This window comes from Danio rerio, chromosome 23 (genome assembly GCF_052040795.2).
Source record: "Danio rerio strain M-AB ecotype USA chromosome 23, GRCz13ab, whole genome shotgun sequence".
Lineage (NCBI taxonomy): Eukaryota > Metazoa > Chordata > Actinopteri > Cypriniformes > Danionidae > Danio > Danio rerio.
In genome coordinates, this window is record NC_141043.1 from 29263112 (window position 1) to 29282500 (window position 19389).

A 19389-nucleotide genomic window follows, 5' to 3' on the forward strand; every position below is an offset into this window, starting at 1 on the left:
CATCCATACACACACATACACACACATTAAAAAAAGTATGGACAATTAAGCCTACCCAATTCACCTGTACCGCATGACTTTGGACTGTGGGGGAAACCGGAGCACCCGGAGAAAACCCACGCGAACGCAGGGAGAACATGCAAACTCCACACAGAAACGCCAACTGAGCAGAGGCCCGAACCAGTGACTCAGCGACCTTCTTGCTGTGAGGCAAACGTGCTATCCACTGCGTCGCCAAAATATTATATAATTTAAGATAACCATTCTCTCTTTTAAACATGCTTATGGTAATTTATGTGTGTATTAAGTGTAAATTCCTCTAGTCTTCAGTGTTACAATGCTTCAGAAATCATTTTTAAATGCAGATTTGGTGATATTATCATTTAATAATCTAGAAAAATGTCTTAAAATTACTTTTCCAGGAGTCTGTCAGTATACACTCTTTATTTATAAATCAAGTTTATACATTTATTTATATTTAATTTACACATTTTATAAATATATTCATAAAAACATTTGTTGCCAAATTAAATTTTCATCGACTTCAGACAAATGCTAAATTGTATTTAGGATCTCAAGACACAGAGCTTCTGGTAGTACACATAGTAAAGTCTAATAAAGGAGGTCAAGCCTTTTCATTTATGGCTCCTAAACTCTGGAATAGCCTTCCTGATAATGTGTGAGGCTCAGACACACTCTCTCAGTTCAAAACTAGATTAAAGACCTACCACACAATGCACCACATACCTATATGATACATGAGTGTGCTCCATGCAGGTGAGTGGGCTTGACAAACCACCTGTAGGACACACTTCTCCTGTCTTAATGCACCAGACATTTAGTTTGAAATACTCGTATGCTTTACATCAGCAGCTATGCTAATTATTATTTTATTCCCTAATTCCACCTGGGGATACTCATCCCGAGGCCCCTAGAGATTATGCAGTGCCATTGATGTAATCTAAGACCTGTGAAGAAATGATGCCAAAGTATCCATAATCCTGGACAAGGTTGTATCCCAAGCTGATGCTGTTGCGGTCATGGAGGAGCCTTGTTTCTCTCAAGTTTTTTTTCCCTTCACTTTCGTTAATTGGTGAAGTTTGTTCCTCGCCACGGTCACCACTAGCTTGCTTGGTTTGGTTTGTGGAGCTGTGCATTGATGGATTTGTTCTTCAGGGTCACCAAACTTGTTCCTGGAGGTCCGTTGTCCTGCAGATCTTAGCTCCAACCCTAATCAAGCACATCTCAACAGCTAATCAAGGTCTTATATGCATACTTGAAACACTCAGGCAGGTGTATTGAAGCAAGTTGGAGCTAAACCCTGCAGGGACACCAGCCCTCCAGGACCAAGAGTCTTCAACTTCAACTCTGAAAGCTGGACTGACTCAGTTTCAGTTTACTAGAACTTCTATGTGAAGCTACTTTGACACAATCAATATTGTAGAAGTGCTATTGAAATAAAGATGAATTTAATTGAAAAAAGTATACTAAAATAATGAAGCATTATTTATTTATTTTACTAATCTTTATATTACTTAATCCAAACATATAAATAATAGTGGATCCAAAAAGATGGAGAGTAATATTTGGTGTCTGCTTTCCAGTACTGGTGGAGAATATTGCACATTTCCAAATTCTATTTGACAATTACTAGCCATTACAAAACCCCCAGGAGGACTTTGAAAATGATGTGTAGAAAGTGCCTATTAAATAAAAGTGTCTGTTTTGTAATGTTCAACAAGTTATGTGATGCACATCAGAGCTGAGCACTTCCATCAGATAATCACATGGAGTTATGAAACAATACAGAGTGAAATCAACACTTCACACTTCACCTGTTTGATGAAAAGAAAGAGTTAGAGCAGCATTTCTGCCTTTTTTAGTCGCTACAGTGTAGGTTTTATTCATTTTTACATTTGGTTTGATGTTTACATAATTCCAGCTCTGGTTTTAGATCAACCTTAAAGTCACAATTGGAAATCTTTTAATGGAATATTAGTGTTTATTATAACACAGTGTGTATTTATCAAACAAACACTGCCACCTAACAACAAGTTTAGTGATGTTGGTAAGACGTCAAGTGGAAACTCTTGATGAGTTCAAATCCACCTTACTTTTTTTCCTTTGATATTACCAAAGTAGATTACATTTATTTAAAATAATTGAAATATTCAGTGGGTATTAAATAAGAAAGTGTTTTCTTTTAAAAAAGTTATTTATGATTATGGCTAATGGTAGGTGCAGGGACAGCTTTATTACTTTAAAAAGACACAAATGGTTTAATTTATATATATATATATATATATATATATATATATATATATATATATATATATATATATATATATATATATATATATATATATATATATATATATATATATATATATATTTTTTTTTTTTTAAATAAGAAATAAATATATTTGTATGTGTAGGTTACCTATATGCACATCTCTGATGTGAACAGCGAAATATTGATTTGCACACACTGACAATAATCAAAACACATTTATTTTGAATTTGAGGTTGCAGATTAATAGTTGTGTATTTGTAAAATGTCATTCACAAATACAAATAGACAGTGTAGAGCAAATTTGATTGCACATTGTTCTCACATTTAGATTTGCAAGCTCTCGAGATTTGTTACCGAGTTACCTTCATATTATACTGGGGTTCTAATACCTGCCACTATTTCCGCTACATATAATTATATAAAAAAACAAAAAAAAATTAAATAATCCCAAATAAAATACAATTTATTGACTACAGTGTTAAAATAATGTATTCATATTTTCTATTTAAATATATTTCCTATGTAAATAGCCACTGCACAAAAAAAGTATCATCAAAAGGACTTCTAAATTGGGCAGAAACTCCTCTACGCATCACTGATGATCAAGTTCACCTGTGCGAGGGCGGTTAAACCTGTCAATCAAATGAGAATAACCAACAGCAATCTACGGCAACCCAATGATTGAATCAGTTTCTAATGGACAAGATTAATTGTTGCCTTACATTTAGCATTGTGTAAAAAGCCATTTGACAGGACAACTTTATGCTATGTACAAATCTCACAATACACATTACAGCAAGAGCTGTTTTTTCAAAGTGTCTGAAATGTTTTGTTCAAGTATTGGTTATTCCTAAGCCCTGCCTTTCTGAGAGCCTGTTCTGATTGGTCACCCTAGTTTTTTCAGATGACCAAATCTGAATTTCAGAACAGTAACAATTTTCTCAATATTAATAATTTTAGATAATTTTCCAGTGATGGATTGCAGCTAGATGGACATCCACTGCGTAAAACATATGCTGGATAAGTTGGTGGTTCATTACGCTGTGGCGACCCCGAACTAATAAAGGGACTAAGCCGAAAAGAAAAGGAATGAATGAAAACTTTAGATACACTGTTTGAGGCTACAAGTATAGGAATGCAAATAGCGAGTATAAACTGGCAATATGCAGATTTATTTTGTGTATTAAACAAGATTTAAATTGCTAATGACATATTTCAGGCTTTTTTAAAATGGTTTATACTAGTGCTGCACAATAAAATGTTTCAGCATCCATATCGCAATGTGCACATCTGCAATAGTCACATCACAGAATCTGCAATGTTGAGTTAGTGTTTATAATGACCATGAAGCACGTTTCAGAACATGATTTGTGGAGTAATCGCAAATTTGAACAATAATGCCTCATTCAGACTAGCAGTGACTTTGTAGCAACCTATCGCTCTGTGTGGCGATCTGCTGCAAACGCAGCTCTGTGTAGGTCTACAGCACGGAAAATACAACCGGCCTCTGAGTCAGCTGAGAGAGGATCAAGTAAACTCTAATGGTGTTCCTAATTGTCTGTTGCTCAAGAAAGTCAATCTTCATTTGCATAAAGCTCTCAACTTTGTCGCATCGCTCGACATGCCCACCTGGTCGCCAACGGTGTTGCTGTTGCTTGTGCAAGACGGAGGTCACTGGAAGTCGTTCACTCTCCATTAAAATGAAGTGAGGCTTAATAAAGTGAAAGATTTTAAATTGGATGTATTTTAAGATATGAATTGAATTTAAAATCAATAAATTCATTTTAACAATGATTTAATTGTTTTTGATTTTATATAATGGAGACAATATAATGTGATATTTATTAATGTTGAATTTATGCTCTTAGACTCCACAGAAAACCATAAAACAAACAAATCATTTTTTAAAATCTTTTTTCTATTGCATTCAACTATGCTTGCAAATTTTTTTATTATGTTTTATGCAGATGTATGAATGCTTTACAAGTACAATTATTTAGATCACCTTTTGTAAAATTATATTCATATCACAATATGTATATCGCAGAAAAACAAAATATCGCAATGTCAGTTTTTTCAATATTGCGCGGCCCTAGATTACACACAATGCATACCTGTCAACATTGGGATGTGAAAATAAGGGATATGCCCACCCCCTTAGTGGATTCTAGCTTCCTCTAAAGACATTAATAACTAAATCCAACCATCATTTACCAACTTTTCCATCCTTCCCAGAGGACGACACAATTTGCAAGTCTACCTGAACTATCCCTTTAAGGCGAAGGTGTTTAACATTGTTCTGAATCAGCTGTAAATGGCAGCTCCTATGCTAATTACAGTCATTTATAACGCAGCGGTTGTATTATTATTATTTTTTGTCTCGTCTCATCAGAGAGCGCCAGCAGCATCAGATGAGGCCACATCAATCTCATTAGGAGAGCAGGGATGGATATCTCACCATGTGTGCTGGGAATTGGATTTGCATAATAGCCACATTGATGAGTTGGACCGGCCCTATGAAAAGGATTATGGTGATTGTAATAACCATGGCACGCATTTGAACTATGCGCCACAATTGCGTGCAAATTAGCTGCTGGACACAGGTACAAGCAAACCCATCATTCCCTAACTGATGTATTTATTTATTTATTTGAGGTTTTGTTTTCATGTTTGGTTGGAAAGGGAATTCATGGAAGAACAGGAGGGTTGATGTTTATGTTTGGTTTAAGGGCCAGTGTGTCTTACAGCGAGCTGATTATGAAATATCAGAATGTAATAAAAGGTGTAGTATGAAAGCTGTGCTGTTTATATTTACAGTTGAAGTTGAATTACTAGCCCCCCTGTATACAGTATGTTTTCCCAATTTCTGTTTAATGGAGAGAAGATTTTTTCAACACATTTCTAAACATAATAACTATTTTTAAAGCTTTATTAACTAAGTTTTAATAACTAATTTCCAATAACTGAAGAAAACAAAATTCAAAGGAGGGCTCATAATTTTGACTTCAACCATATGTGTTTGTGTATGACCTGAACTCATATGTGGAGTGGGAGAAGTGTTTTAGAATTGCATGAGTATATGAATAAAACCAAATATAACGCATGAATTGTACATTACTATTATAATTGTGCTTTGGTTATGGTTATGGTTTCTGATTATTCTCTGGAAGCACTGCATGACTGCATTGTATTTTTGTATATTTGTAGCAGTCCTATTCTGAGGCAGGCAGTCAGCATCCACTCATTAAAGTGTCTTGGCCAGCTAACAGAGCGTAGAGCATAGGGGGGGCCGTGTGTGTGCTTTCACTAATGAGACAGAACAGACGTCCACTGCCAGCCTTCCAGAGGGGATAGGAGGACAAAATCAGTGCTCAGAGGACGCAGGAGCATGCAGGAGACTGACACTCACATGGAGTCCTAACAACAAACTGGCAAAATCTGCTTTAACCTTGAACAACCTGAAACTTAGCTCGGGCATGTGTGGGCTGGGACATCAAATATCATCAATTTATCTTCATTACACAAATAAAGCTGCCTGAATTGACTGCAAATTAATTGAAAGTGACAAAGACAAACATTTTGATTTCAAAATACATGTTTTTGAATTTTCATACATCAAATAAGCCTATAAATGCAACTGTATAGATCAACATTGGAGAAAATGGCTGTCCATAATGACATGAGAAATACACTACCTGAAAAAAGTCATGTTGCCTATCCAAGTTTTAGGAACAACAAATAATAACTTGCCTTCTAGTTGATCATTTGGTATCAGAAGTGGCTGATATGAAAGGCAAAGGCCTAGATTACGCTGATTTTATATATATATATATATATATATATATATATATATATATATATATATATATATATATATAAAGATCATGCCTTTATTTTTCATTAGGACAGTAAGGTCTGACTTTACTTAGACAAGTCTTGTCACTGAACAGTAATAATGTACAGTATAAAATATAAAATCATGTTGCAGTGGAATAAGAATTAATATTGTGCATGACTCCCATAAGCTTGGAGGCCTGCATCTATACATTTCTGCAATGAGATGTATGAATAAAGTCATCTGTAATGACAAAGTAAGCGTTCTTGCAGGACTCTTAGAGTTCATCAAGATTCTTGAATTCATCTTTAATGCCTCCTCCTTCATTTTATCCCAGTGTTTAACAATGTACATGCCTGGTGACTGGGCTGGCCAATCCTTGTGAACCTTCACCTTTTTTGCTTTGAGGAACTTTGATGTGAAGGCTGAAGTTTGAGAAGGAGCGTTATCCTGCTGAAGAATTTTCCGTCTCCTGTGGTTTGTAATGTAATGGGCAGCACAAATGTCTTGATACTTCAGGCTATTGATATTGCCATCCACTTTGCAGCTCTCTCATACACCCCCATACTGAATGTAACCACAAACCATGATTTTTCCTTCACCAAATTTGACTGATTTCTGTGAGAATCTTGGGTCCATGCAGGTTCGAATATGTTTTCTGCAGTATTTGTGATGATTGGGATGCAGCTCAACAGATGATCCATAAAAAATATAGAAGTCAAGTTAATTTTTTATCGTGCTTACAACTGGGATAGACGACAAGACTTTTGTCAGGTAGTGTACATATTCAACAATCTAAAAAAAATATATTTATTTTTATATATTTAAAATATATTACAGTTAGAGCCTACATTGTTTATACGCATTTCATATATCAGCATTGGGTGTAAAATTAAAAGCAACTAAATTAAACTTTTTTGCTGACAATGAATTAAGGGATTACTTAAAATTTTTAGACAATTTAATTACAGCTGCTTTTACATGAGTTCCACACAAACAATGTGCTGGGACAACATAAAGAAATTAAGTTAACTCATTAATTTTTACTAATTTAAGTGGATTAAACATAAAATAGTAGAGTGGCTCCCCAAAAACCTCAAGAATTGTGTTGTTTCAGCTCACTTTAAATAAGTATTTACCTCTTCAATTCAGAAAGGCAATCATGTTTTTTTATACAAATATATTTTGCCTAATAACTTTTTTGTAACCAAAGAATATATATTTTCTTACTGTGTGTGTGTGTATGTGTGCTTATGAATTACTTCAAAAGCACACACACAAACACAGTAAATTTACATTAATAGAATAAATTCATAGAATTCGTTTGCATCCTGTTTACAGAAGGATGAACAGCATGCAAATTGGGAAAACAAGTGTGTTTAAACCTCTTCTTTGAAACTTAACACCTGAACAAACACGCTTTACAAACAACACAAAAAGCAGAGAGTGCAAATAAACATTAAAAAAGCAAGAACTACAGCTTAATGTCACTTCAGAGGACAGAACAAGAACACATAATGTTGATCAACTGTGAAAAACCAGCTACAATGAGAAACGCAAGCATACTGTAAATACACAAAAGCAGGTGCAGGTGAACACAATAGAACAAGCACAGGGTCACACATAAATACACACACAGATAGTAAAACGCATCTGACAGAATAGCTGCATATGATGAAAGCAGCTCTCTGCCTGTGGGATTGCATGAGATCATATCAACCGCAGATGTTAATTATGTTCTTATGGAAATGTTCTGCTTCCTGTTCAACACACAGCTGACCATCTCATGCATCTCTTATTTCCTGAGTTCACTTTAAGTTTTGCTGGCCAGGTGTAATGTGATCAAGCACAAGAATATAAAAAATATCTGTTCCGTGCAAATCTGTGTTCATTAACAAGGCACAACCTTGGCAAACAATGCATGACTGCATAATTAGATGGTTGCTTGCTATTATTTGTCACATCATGTTGGTTATACAGACTAAAATGTCACCCGATTCAAATGTTATCATTCAATTGAATGGGTATTATAACCATGTGGATGGATGATTACAGCGTTCTGAGCCTACTAGTAAGTGCAGAAGGCCCATATTTATCAGCTAATAACGCCCATTCAGTCAAGTGATAACGTTCGAATCGGCTGAAAATACACTAGTGTCAGCTTTGTCAACTGCTAATCCTGTCAGCCCTTTTACTCTTTAGTTCGATCAACCTGTTTTTAGTTTAGTCAAGTTGACTAAACTAAAAAAGTGTTGACTAAACTCACTCAAAAGTGTTCTTGGGGTTTCGTATGATTACAGTTGAACCACTTAAGCAAGATTATAATAGGTGTGGACTTTTTATTAGTTTTATTTTTTATTTCATTTTGACTTTTTGTTTTCAATTTAATATTTTTGTGTTCAGAGGACACACTAACACTACAATCTAGATCCTCAAATTCAAATATAACAGTCTACAAGATAGCAGGCCTAAGTACAATATGTGTGCAAGGCTGCTTCTGAGGTTAAATGCACAGTAGAGTTGGGAATGATCAAAGCTCTCAGATTTCATCAAAAATGAAATTAATTAATTCCTGTTAACAATAATTTTAAAAAAGCAGTTACATGAATGTTTTTCTTTTAATATGCCAACAAAAAAGTGTTGTCTCACAGAAGTTGCAAAAATAAATAATATGAATGTTTTGATTTGGTTTGGATTTATTAGTTCCTCACTGACAAGCTTTGATGACAGATGCTTTCAAAACGACTTGTGAAAGAACCCAGATATGATCTAGGATACTTTGCTCTAAGCAGAATATCTCAAGATGAGATCGCTAAACTCCGGCTTAGCTTTCACAGTGTGCAAGATTGCCAGACAACAAAGTTTAAGAAAGAAAATGCAGTCTTTTCCTTACCACTGTATTGCACTCTACCTCTCAATGATACTCCCTACCCCCCTTGAAAGTCAAGTTATTTAATTTTCTTTTCTTTATATAGCACCAGATCATAACAGAAATGATTCAAGGTGCCTTCCTACAAAACAGTACTTTGTCCTTTTAATAAACAAACAAAATGCCCTCACGCTATTCATCTTATTTACATGAGAGCTTGTCGTTTCTGTTTGCTCTCTCCTTTGTATATCACGTGTGAGGAAATTCCACTCTGACGCACGCTCTCACACAGGTAAGCACACTCCCATTTGTGCGGAGTGAGGAGTGATTGTGCGTCGTAAAATATGTTGCATCAACAAGATGGAAATGGTGCTGCGCTTAACATCCATTGTGTGGCCTGTGTCATGTGACATTAATTGCATTATTAATGCATTTAGCCAAAGTCACTTTTAACTAGGCTATGTGTGTTTTATTAATTGCAAAACTTCTAAGAGATGCCACAGATTCACATCTCATAATAATGTCATCATATTGTCATCATATATGAGAGAGAGTGCGCTCTCTCTCATACACAAACACACACAAACACACACACAAACACACACACACACACACACACACACACACACACACACACACACACACACACACACACACACACACACACACACACACACACACACACACACACACACACACACACACACACACACACACACACACTAACACACACACACACACACACACACACACACACATCAATTCAACAACGTATTCAAATAGCCATCAAAAAACAAAACAAAAAAAAATTTCGTTTCAAAATGGTTATGGTCTGTATGGTCAGACGAAATATAATAGAAATTGTGTCCAATGTTTTTTTTTTTAATTTTAGTCTACTTGATACATCTTAAATGGCCTAGCTGATTGGTATGTATTGGCTGATTTGATATGTAATAGAGCTGCGCTATTAATCGAAATTAAATCGTAATCGCAATTTGAAATGTTAGGATTAGCAAATCACAAGAGGCTGCGATATGAAATATACATGTATAATTTAATTTCCCATGCCCAGAGCAAAGGCATGACTGCTGTCTGTGTGTGTCAAGTCTTACAAGCCAATTGAGTGAGCAGGCTTTTTTTCTGCGAGAAATTAGGAGCGATTAGGAGAAAAGAGCCCATAAAACATCATAAAATGTAATTTTAGCAAGATTTGACATATTTAGCCATATCAATTTTATTTTGATTCATCATTCAGCCCTATAAAAAAAAAAAAAAAAAAAAAAATGACTGACCAACTAAACACAACTTTGGACTGGTCTTGTGAAAAATATTTACCAAAATACCAATTTGGTACTGTATTTTTAAAGACATCCATTTCCCCACTAACATTTGAATCCTGTTGAATCTTCCTGCATTCAATATGATGGGCTACACAATGACCAATCAGGGGTGTATAAGAACCCACTCAACAGTGCTCAAAAAGCAGGCAGGAAATTATAGAATCAGCACATTTTCAGTACCAATTGGTATCAATGTCGGTACTATTGACAACACTACCTTGAAGCAGTTTAAACTAGACCATCAAACCACCTTAAGGAGCTTATTTACAACTATCTCATCCCAAGGACAAATTAAATTTATCAAAAGTGACAATGCTTACGACAAAACCAATTGCCTAATGTGGTTATTTTGATCTTTCTATTCACCAAAAAACACAAAAAGTATATAGTTTCCACAAAAAACAAAAAAAACAAACAAAAAAAAACTATGCAGCACTGTATTCAATGCTAATGCTAATAATAATGCTAATAATAATGCTAATAATAATAATAATAATAATAATAATAATTTTTCTTCAGCCATAAATCAGAATTTTACAAAGACTTCAAATGATAACACGACACTAAAGTAATTCAGTAAACTGGAGTAATTCAGCTTTGCTATTCCAGGAATACCATTACAAAAGAATATGCAAGAGATACACAAAGTGTTAGTGAAATAAAGCAGTAGGAAGTGGAGGAATGTTTAAGAATAAGTGAGTTTTTTTTTTTTACCGGAGGGTGCTGCTGCTGGAGCTGCTACTGCGGCTGATGCTGCTGCCGTCGGCTGGTTGGTTGGAGATGTCTCCTGGCTCAGCTTCTTCTTGGCCTCCTGCACTGGATTCTCAAACTGAGTCTTCTGATTGATGTGGCTGAAGAAAAGAGTGTGATGGTCAGTGCAATGACACACACACACACACACACACACACATGCAAAGCATAGACCTGCAGCGATGCTTATCTGCTTATGCAAAAAAAAAAAAAAAAAAAAAAACCTTTGTGAATATAAGGAACAAATGCATATTAGAAAAGGCACTGTGCGTATGCGTCTCTTCTTGTTTATGGTCAGCTACTGTACACATGCTGTACTTTTTGCTGTTCCACAGACACAAAAATGAATGAACAGAAAATATACAACATACAGAGACTGAAACTTGAACAATGTGAACTGATTTGACACAGAGAAACTGTCATAAAGTGTAACCAAATGCTCAGTTTTCCTAATCAGTTCATCGTATAAAATTAGAATGAAGAAGTCACGACAACATGTGTTTTCCATTCATTCATTCATTCATTCATTCATTCATTCATTCATTCATTCTTTTTCTTTTTCGGCTTAATCCCCTTATTAATCTGGGGTCCCCACAGTGGAATGAATCACCAACTTATCCAGCATATGTTTTACGCACGCATATGTTAGCAGATGCCCTTCCAGCTGCAACCCATCTCTGGGAAAAATCCATTCACACTCATAAACTACAGACAATTTATCTTCCTCAATTCACATGTAGCGCAAATCTTTGGACTGTGGGGGAAACCTGAAATCAGAAACCAGAAAACGCCAACTGACCCAGCCGAGGCTTGAACCTTCTTGCTGTGAGGTAACAGCACTACCTACTGCAACACCGCGTCACCCTATATGTGTTTTCATCATACTTAATCATAATAAAATATCCATGCTTCAACTTATTTTTTAAAGGTACAGCTGGTTTAATGCAATAAAACACACAAACCACAATCATTTTGTTAGAAAAGAGGATAGAATTTATGGAGGACCAGGAGTGCTGGTTAAAAATGAAATGATGATTATTAAAATTTGTGAATAAATAAATCACAATTTAAATTAATGACAATTTATGGACAAATAAATAGACATTTTTAAATGTCATTTAATAAGTTTTTTACATTAGTTTATTTACAATTTTTTTTTTTATTTAATACATTAACTGCATATATTTTGAGGTTAAAACAAATTGTTCTTACATCTATGAGGTGGCAAATCTAAATACATCCATACATTCCACAAGAAAAGCTTTCACAAAAGAACTTATGTGGGCACTGAACAAAATCTGCAAAAAATAAAGCTGTTTCACAATAAGTAACGACATTTTGATTAAATATTACTAAGGCAAATTATTTAGACAAACTCTTTTCCCTTTGGAATACCCACACAGAGATGAATAAGTCACTATAAAAACTAAGAGACAACATTAAGGAAGTCAATACATACAGTTACTGTGCTGACCTCAGAATTGATCTTATTTTAATAAGGACGTACTTACTGGAATGCAACTCCAAAAGCATTAAGAACATATTCATATGACTTTCTAAAATGATCAAAAACGTTTCTCAATCGAATGGTCGCACGGAAAAGCACTATTTTAAACTCATCTCTTATTGCTGTACACGCTCCTCCACAAGCGTTGCATTCATTGTTTGTTAGCTGCCGAAATGAATCAATATTACCTTGGCAAAAAGCCTTCCGGTGAAGCTTTCCTCAGCAGAGTTTGTTCTGAAGTGCAGAACTGTGTTGTTTTGTATGAACACACAGCCCTTTCTCTCTACAGGTTGCACGTAAAGTGACAAAAGCAACTCGTCTGCGTTGTGCGATTCTGCTTTAACAGTTGTACCCGACGGTGTTTTTTTTTTAGGCTTTAAACAGATACAGATTCCTTGCTAAACCGGTTGGAGTGCTGTGAATTTGCTAAACAAAGGTACTGTTTGTGCCTGTATCATGCTGGGACACATCCACCTGATCCACAGAGAGTGAGAGACTGAGTGCTCTCGTCTGATGTCCTGCTCCTGGTAATTCAGGCAGGGTGTAATAAGGCATTCAAATCAAAAATAAAACTTTATCGCAAAAATATCCTGGCGCAACAGGAACTGACCTTACACAAAATAAACATCAAATCCTGTGTCCGCTTCCGAAAGTCCTCAGGTGTTCTTCCAACAACTTCAATATCTCACAATGCTTTTTTGAGAGTAGAAAATGAGCAAGTCCAGCCAATATGATGAGCAGAAGATAATGATATGAGCAGTTTACCATTTTAGAAACATACTATTTTAAATCTAATCTATGGAGTTTAATTTTAAGATTTAAAACTAATAGTATTATGTAAATTACTACACAACACAACTTGTAGCATTATAAAATAATGCAATAACAGCATTATAGTATAATACAATAATCTTTATTTTATTATAATACGTATCATAATATATATAAGTATTATAATACTTACCATTATATAACAGATCTATGCAAAACCAACAATTTACTACATTTTATTTAAATCTTTAATACACTGTCTTTATTGATTAAAAAAAAAAAAAAAAAAAAAAAAAAAAAAAATATATATATATATATATATATATATATATATATATATATATATATATATATATATATATACAGTTGAAGTCAGAATTATTAGCCCCCCTTTGATTTTCTTTTTCTTTTTTAAATATTTCGCATAAGATGTTTAAAAGAGCAAGGAAATTTTCACAGTATGTCTGATAATATTTTTTCTTTTGGAGAAAGTCTTTTTTGTTTTATTTTGGCTAGAATAAAAGCAGTTTTAATTTTTTTAAATACCATTTTAAGGACAAAATTATTAGCCCCTTTAAGCTAAATTTTTTTCGACAGTCTACAGAACAAACAACGTTATACAATAACTTGCCTAATTACCCTAACCTGCCTAGTTAACCTAATTAACCTAGTTAAGCCTTTAAATGTCACTTTAAGCTGTATAGAAGTGTCTTGAAAAATATCTAGTCAAATATTATTTACTGTCATCATGACAAAAATAAAACAAGTCAGTTATTAGAAATGAGATATTAAAACTATTATGTTTAGAAATGTGTTGAAGAAATCTGCTCTCCGTTAAACAGAATATATATATATATATATATATATATATATATATATATATATATATATATATATATATATATATATATATATATATATATATATATATATATATATATATATATATATATATATATATATATATATATATGGCGCCATGGCGCATTTGCTATCTACATGGTGGACTTTGTAAGGACTTTGTACAAGACTTTGTATGTTTGTAAACAGACCATCTGCAGCGTGAGAATGAGCCTCCTCATTCTTTCACTCTCTCTTGTGGCCTATATAATAATTTTTTTTTTATTGAGCACAAAGATTTGTTTCAAAACTATTTCTAAATTCAGTTCTAATTTCCAGCAAAAAAATAAAAAATAAAAATCACCAGTTATGAGGAAGCCTGTTAAAAAAACTGAGTTATATCCAAATACACATGCTATGCCCCATATGTTCCAAAACCTGACAAATGGGCAAATCTAAGATTGTTTTTAATAAAACAAATATAAATATGCTTTTGATAAATAATAATACTAATAATAATAACATTAAACAAAAGCAAATTGTCATGAATAAACTGAAAAACATGAAGAAGGCATTTAGGCAGTGCTTTTTATATTTATGTAGAAAATAATAATTTTTGTAATATTTTAATCCTTTTTCATTTGTAAAGATATTGGCGTATTGCTGTACATCCTGTGTGTATTAAGCAATATTTAAGCGAGGTGCACTACTAACGCGCTCTGCATTGGACTTTAGACCTCCTCTTAGCTGGTCTATTTTAGTTCCTCAAAATAGCAACGTACCAGCAATGCGCCTTAACACACCTCCTTTTTTAGACTAGAACGCCTATGGGTGCACATATGAGTGCAAATGCATTTGCTATTTAAACAGCATGGTGCAAAACGTCAAAATGACACTTGTGTCCAGCTGAAACTAGCAAATAACAATTGCGCCGCATTGCGCTGGGTGTATAATAGCGCCCTATAACTCAAAATACCATCAAAATTACATGTTTTGTAGAAATTCAAGACAATTTTACAATGTGTGGACAGTTGTGATTCTTTGTTGTATTGTATTTTATTTTATTTTTTTATCTAATTGCTAAAAAAATATATCCTGTCTATTACATTCTACATAATTGTATATGTATATTCCCAATAAATTTAAATAAATGCTCATTTTCAAAGTGTTTTGGATTTTCACAATATCAAGTCTTACAATCTAAATCCTGAATATAATGCTTTGTGTTGTGGCTCGGCATAATGAAGTTATTTGCATAAATCAATCTCAAGTAAACTGCATTAATTTATTTCCTCTGTTTAAAAATGAGGGTTACAACCCCGTTATGCTATTATTGGGGTTTTTCTCCCAAATAAGCAAAACAAAACAAAAGAACTTGACAAAAAAAAAAAAAAGAAACAAACAGCAAAACAACCACTAGCCTAACCCAAAAAAAAAAACAGCAACGGAAAACTTCAGCATACAGCAAACCAAGACGCACACGGCAAACGAAACTGCATCCATCCATCATTCCTACCAGACCATAACCAATATGATCATACTCACTCCACGTAATAAGTCCCGTACTGCGGGTCCTCAATCTTCTCCCAGCCATATGGAAGCTCTGCGGAGAATCAGACAGGCATATCAGAGACAGCTTGAACAGATGCAAATCACCCATGGGGGCTTGAATTCCTGACAGCGAAATTTCTGAGAAGCCGAACACCAAACAGGTCAGGATTAGCAGGCATATTTGTCCAGAGAGGAGATCAGAAGGCTGAGCGTGGGGAAAAGCAGGAGGGGGTCTCAGGTATTAGTGAGCTGTACGGAAAATGACTTCTTATCTTTCCTTGTGATGTGAGAGGTGTGTGGAGCCGCTATGCTGACATGGACATAGAGTGCACAGTATAAACGACTACAAGCCCTTTTATCCATTTCTCAGTGAATATAGACAATACATTTTAGTGTATTTAAACAAAACAGTTGTTTATTAAAATAAGAATGTTGTCACCCCAATATCATGACACTCAAAAAAGAGAGACCGATAGTGTGACTTGATTTAATTATGACACATTTGAATTGTGTTACTTCAACTTATTTGAATTATGTAATTTCAACTTATTTTAAGCAAATAAAACCCATGAGCAAAATTAATTTTGATCCATTTATGTCTAATAACTCTCATTTGAATTACCCTGGCCTGTGAACACAGCTTACTCTTCAGAAGCCAGCTCATTTCAAATCAATTGGAATTTGATGTTATTTATTGCAGCTCAAACTGCATCTGCTACAATAATGTCTACACAGTTAGCTGAGCCTGATCTCAGAACTAGCTATGACTCATTGAGCGATGAACCAAACAATATAATTGGTATTTAAGCTGTCAACACCCAAAGCATGAGTGAATGCTACTCTAGTGCAAGGTGGTAACCTCAAAACTCACGACACTACATGAAACTGTTCAAAATCTATAAACTAAGTGAATATTAAACTCTAACATTCTTTTTCTCAACTTAATTACCAAAGATTACTTTTATTGCCAACATTGCCCCCTCTTAAGCCACTTTTTAGCCCGCGACCACCAAAGTAGCAGTGCCAGTGACTCATGACTAGGCCCACACGGAATCTGCGCATGCATTTCCACAGATTTTTGCCCATCATTGAGTCTATAGGTTTTTACTGGTGTAAATGTTTGTAAAATTATTTTTATTCATTTTATTTTATTAATTTCAGTAGTATTATTGACTAATGTGTAAATGTTTATATGACTTATTTACAGTACAGATTGTAAAGTAATATTTTCTGTCCTTTAGTAGATCTATTATATGGGAGACTTACTTTGTTTATCAAAAAAGTGGATCTAATTGGGTTTGTACTGTAAACATTAAATAAAAGGTGAAAAGGTACTGATTTTAGATTAATATATTAAGGTTTTAGTTATGATACTCCCCAAATCATTCTGCATAAATCTGCAGATTTTTTTTTACAAAATTTTGTGCAGAAATAGCAAAAAATGTCCACAGATTCCGTGTGGCCCTACTTATGACCTCTAATATTCTCTAAGGTGGTTATAAATATATAAACCTTGCACACAAAGATGAACACATACCAATTGGCCCAAGTTTATTCATTATTTAATTTCAGAGAACGCCACTCCGAGACCATCCTTCATCTTTACTTGTGCCCTTTTTTTTATGTGCATGAGTGCCTTAAAGGTGTCAGAAAGTTTAACCTGATGCCATAAAGTCAATGTGCTGCATCTAACGCTATTGCTGTGTCTTTAATATAATGTAATCACCCCAAACACTGAAATGCTGATGGCTTCTATTTGAATGTTGTTTTATAATGTTTATTATTTACATGTTAGCAATTCAATTCATGTTTATTTCTATAGCACTTCTACAATGTAGATTGTGTCAAAGCAGCTTAACATAGAAGTTCTAGTAAACTGAAACTGCGTGAATCCAGTTTTTAGAGTTGAAGTTCAGTTTAGTTCAGTTCAGCATGGTTTAAATGTCACTGCAGAAAGTCCAAACACTGAAGAGCAAATCCATCAATGCACAGCTCCACATGTCCAAACCAAACAAGCCAGTGGTGACAATGTTACTATTAACAAATATTTTGTTCCTCAGTAGGTTATGGATAAAATATGATAATTCTAATAGTAAAAAAAAAAAAGAATTTTATTTATAAAAATCGCCAAGCAAGCCCATATCATAGTCCCGCAATCCCCTGAGGGGGTCCAACCCACACTTTGGGAAACACTGCACTAACCAGTAGTTACACCAACACAATTTCTTTATGTCTTCCCAACTCAAAACAATTAAAACAAGTTAACAATGTTTTACAAATATAAGTGGGCTGAACTGAATTAAAAGAATTGTGTAGTTTCAGCTCATTTTAAGCAAGTAGTTTGAACAAGCAGCAACAATCCTCTTGATTGTAGAAATAGAAAGATAATACATTTTAATTCAAAAAATCAGTTTCTCTTTATTTTTCCGTTTTATTACAATTTAATTTGTATTAATTCATACTAATATTTAAATAAAATCTAATAACTAATATATAAATGTGGATGTACTCTTTTTTGGACCATGATCTTTAGATTATGGGTTATTTAGATTAGATTTAGATTAGTTCAGCTAAGATTATTATTAGATTGATTAAATGAGTTGTTTTGGCTTTGATATACTGTAAAAATATTGACAATTGATAAATTATTAGGTGATTGATAATTATTATTAGATGATTGATAAATTATTAGGTAACTTGATGCACAATTTTATTTTTTATTTTTTATTTTTTTGACTTGGCTCAAGTTTTAACCCATGTGCTGCATTTGACTCAATTTAAGTCGAGTTAACTCAAAAGGCTCTGCAGCAAGCTGCCATACAATTTTAAGTTGAGTCAACTTTTTTTTTACAGTGTACGGACTAATTTAATATATTCTTACAGGGTTTCTGCGGGTTTCCTAAGTCAAATTTAAGACTTTTTAAGACCATTATGAATTAAATTTTAGAGTTATACTGGGCTAAACACTCATGTTTTTTTGTAATGGCCCAGTTATTTCAGTAAATAGTTTTTGTATTAATGGAAAATTATATAGTTAGTTTAGTTTAGTTTAAAACTTTATTAATCCCCTTGGGGCACTTCATTCTGACATGGTGGTGCTCCACACATATAACAAAAATAACACACTTAACACAATAAACACCAACACTTAATTTCAAGCACACGCACGCATGCACGCACACACACACACACACACACATGCACGCATGCACACACAAACACAAAAAAATCTATAACAATAATAAATAATAATTACTAATATAGAGTCATGTGTTGCTTTAGTTTTCTTTCCCTGATTAGGAAATTAGGGTCTAACAGCTGTGATTTGTATCTCTTTGCGATAAAAACAAATATATGTTGGGTAGCTTTACTTAGACATAGAAAAATTAAGACCTGTTTAGCATGATTTAAGGCCTACAACAAAATATTTAAGTGAATTTAAAGCCAAAAATTTTGTTTTTCAAATGTAAGACTTTTTAAGACCTCATGGACACCCTGTATATAATACACAAACTTTATTATACGGCAAAGAAAAATAATAATTTAAAAGAGAGATTTGTAAGGGGTGTCCTATTTATGCTGGGCACTGTACGTGGCCATTGCAGAAAGCTGGTTTAAAATGACACATTGATG

General features: G+C 33.9%; 1 protein-coding gene across 6 annotated transcripts in view; it reads right to left on the reverse strand.

Moving 5' to 3' along the window:
- magi3a (membrane associated guanylate kinase, WW and PDZ domain containing 3a) overlaps positions 1-19389 on the reverse strand; it is a 261327-nt gene that overhangs the window by 43953 nt on the left and 197985 nt on the right. For 4 of the 6 annotated variants that reach the window (NM_001365194.2, NM_001365193.2, XM_087305883.1 and 1 more), the window contains 2 exon segments: positions 11052-11188; positions 15751-15808. In NM_001365194.2, the coding sequence (NP_001352123.2) occupies positions 11052-11188; positions 15751-15808 (195 nt within the window). 6 annotated transcript variants of the gene reach the window in all.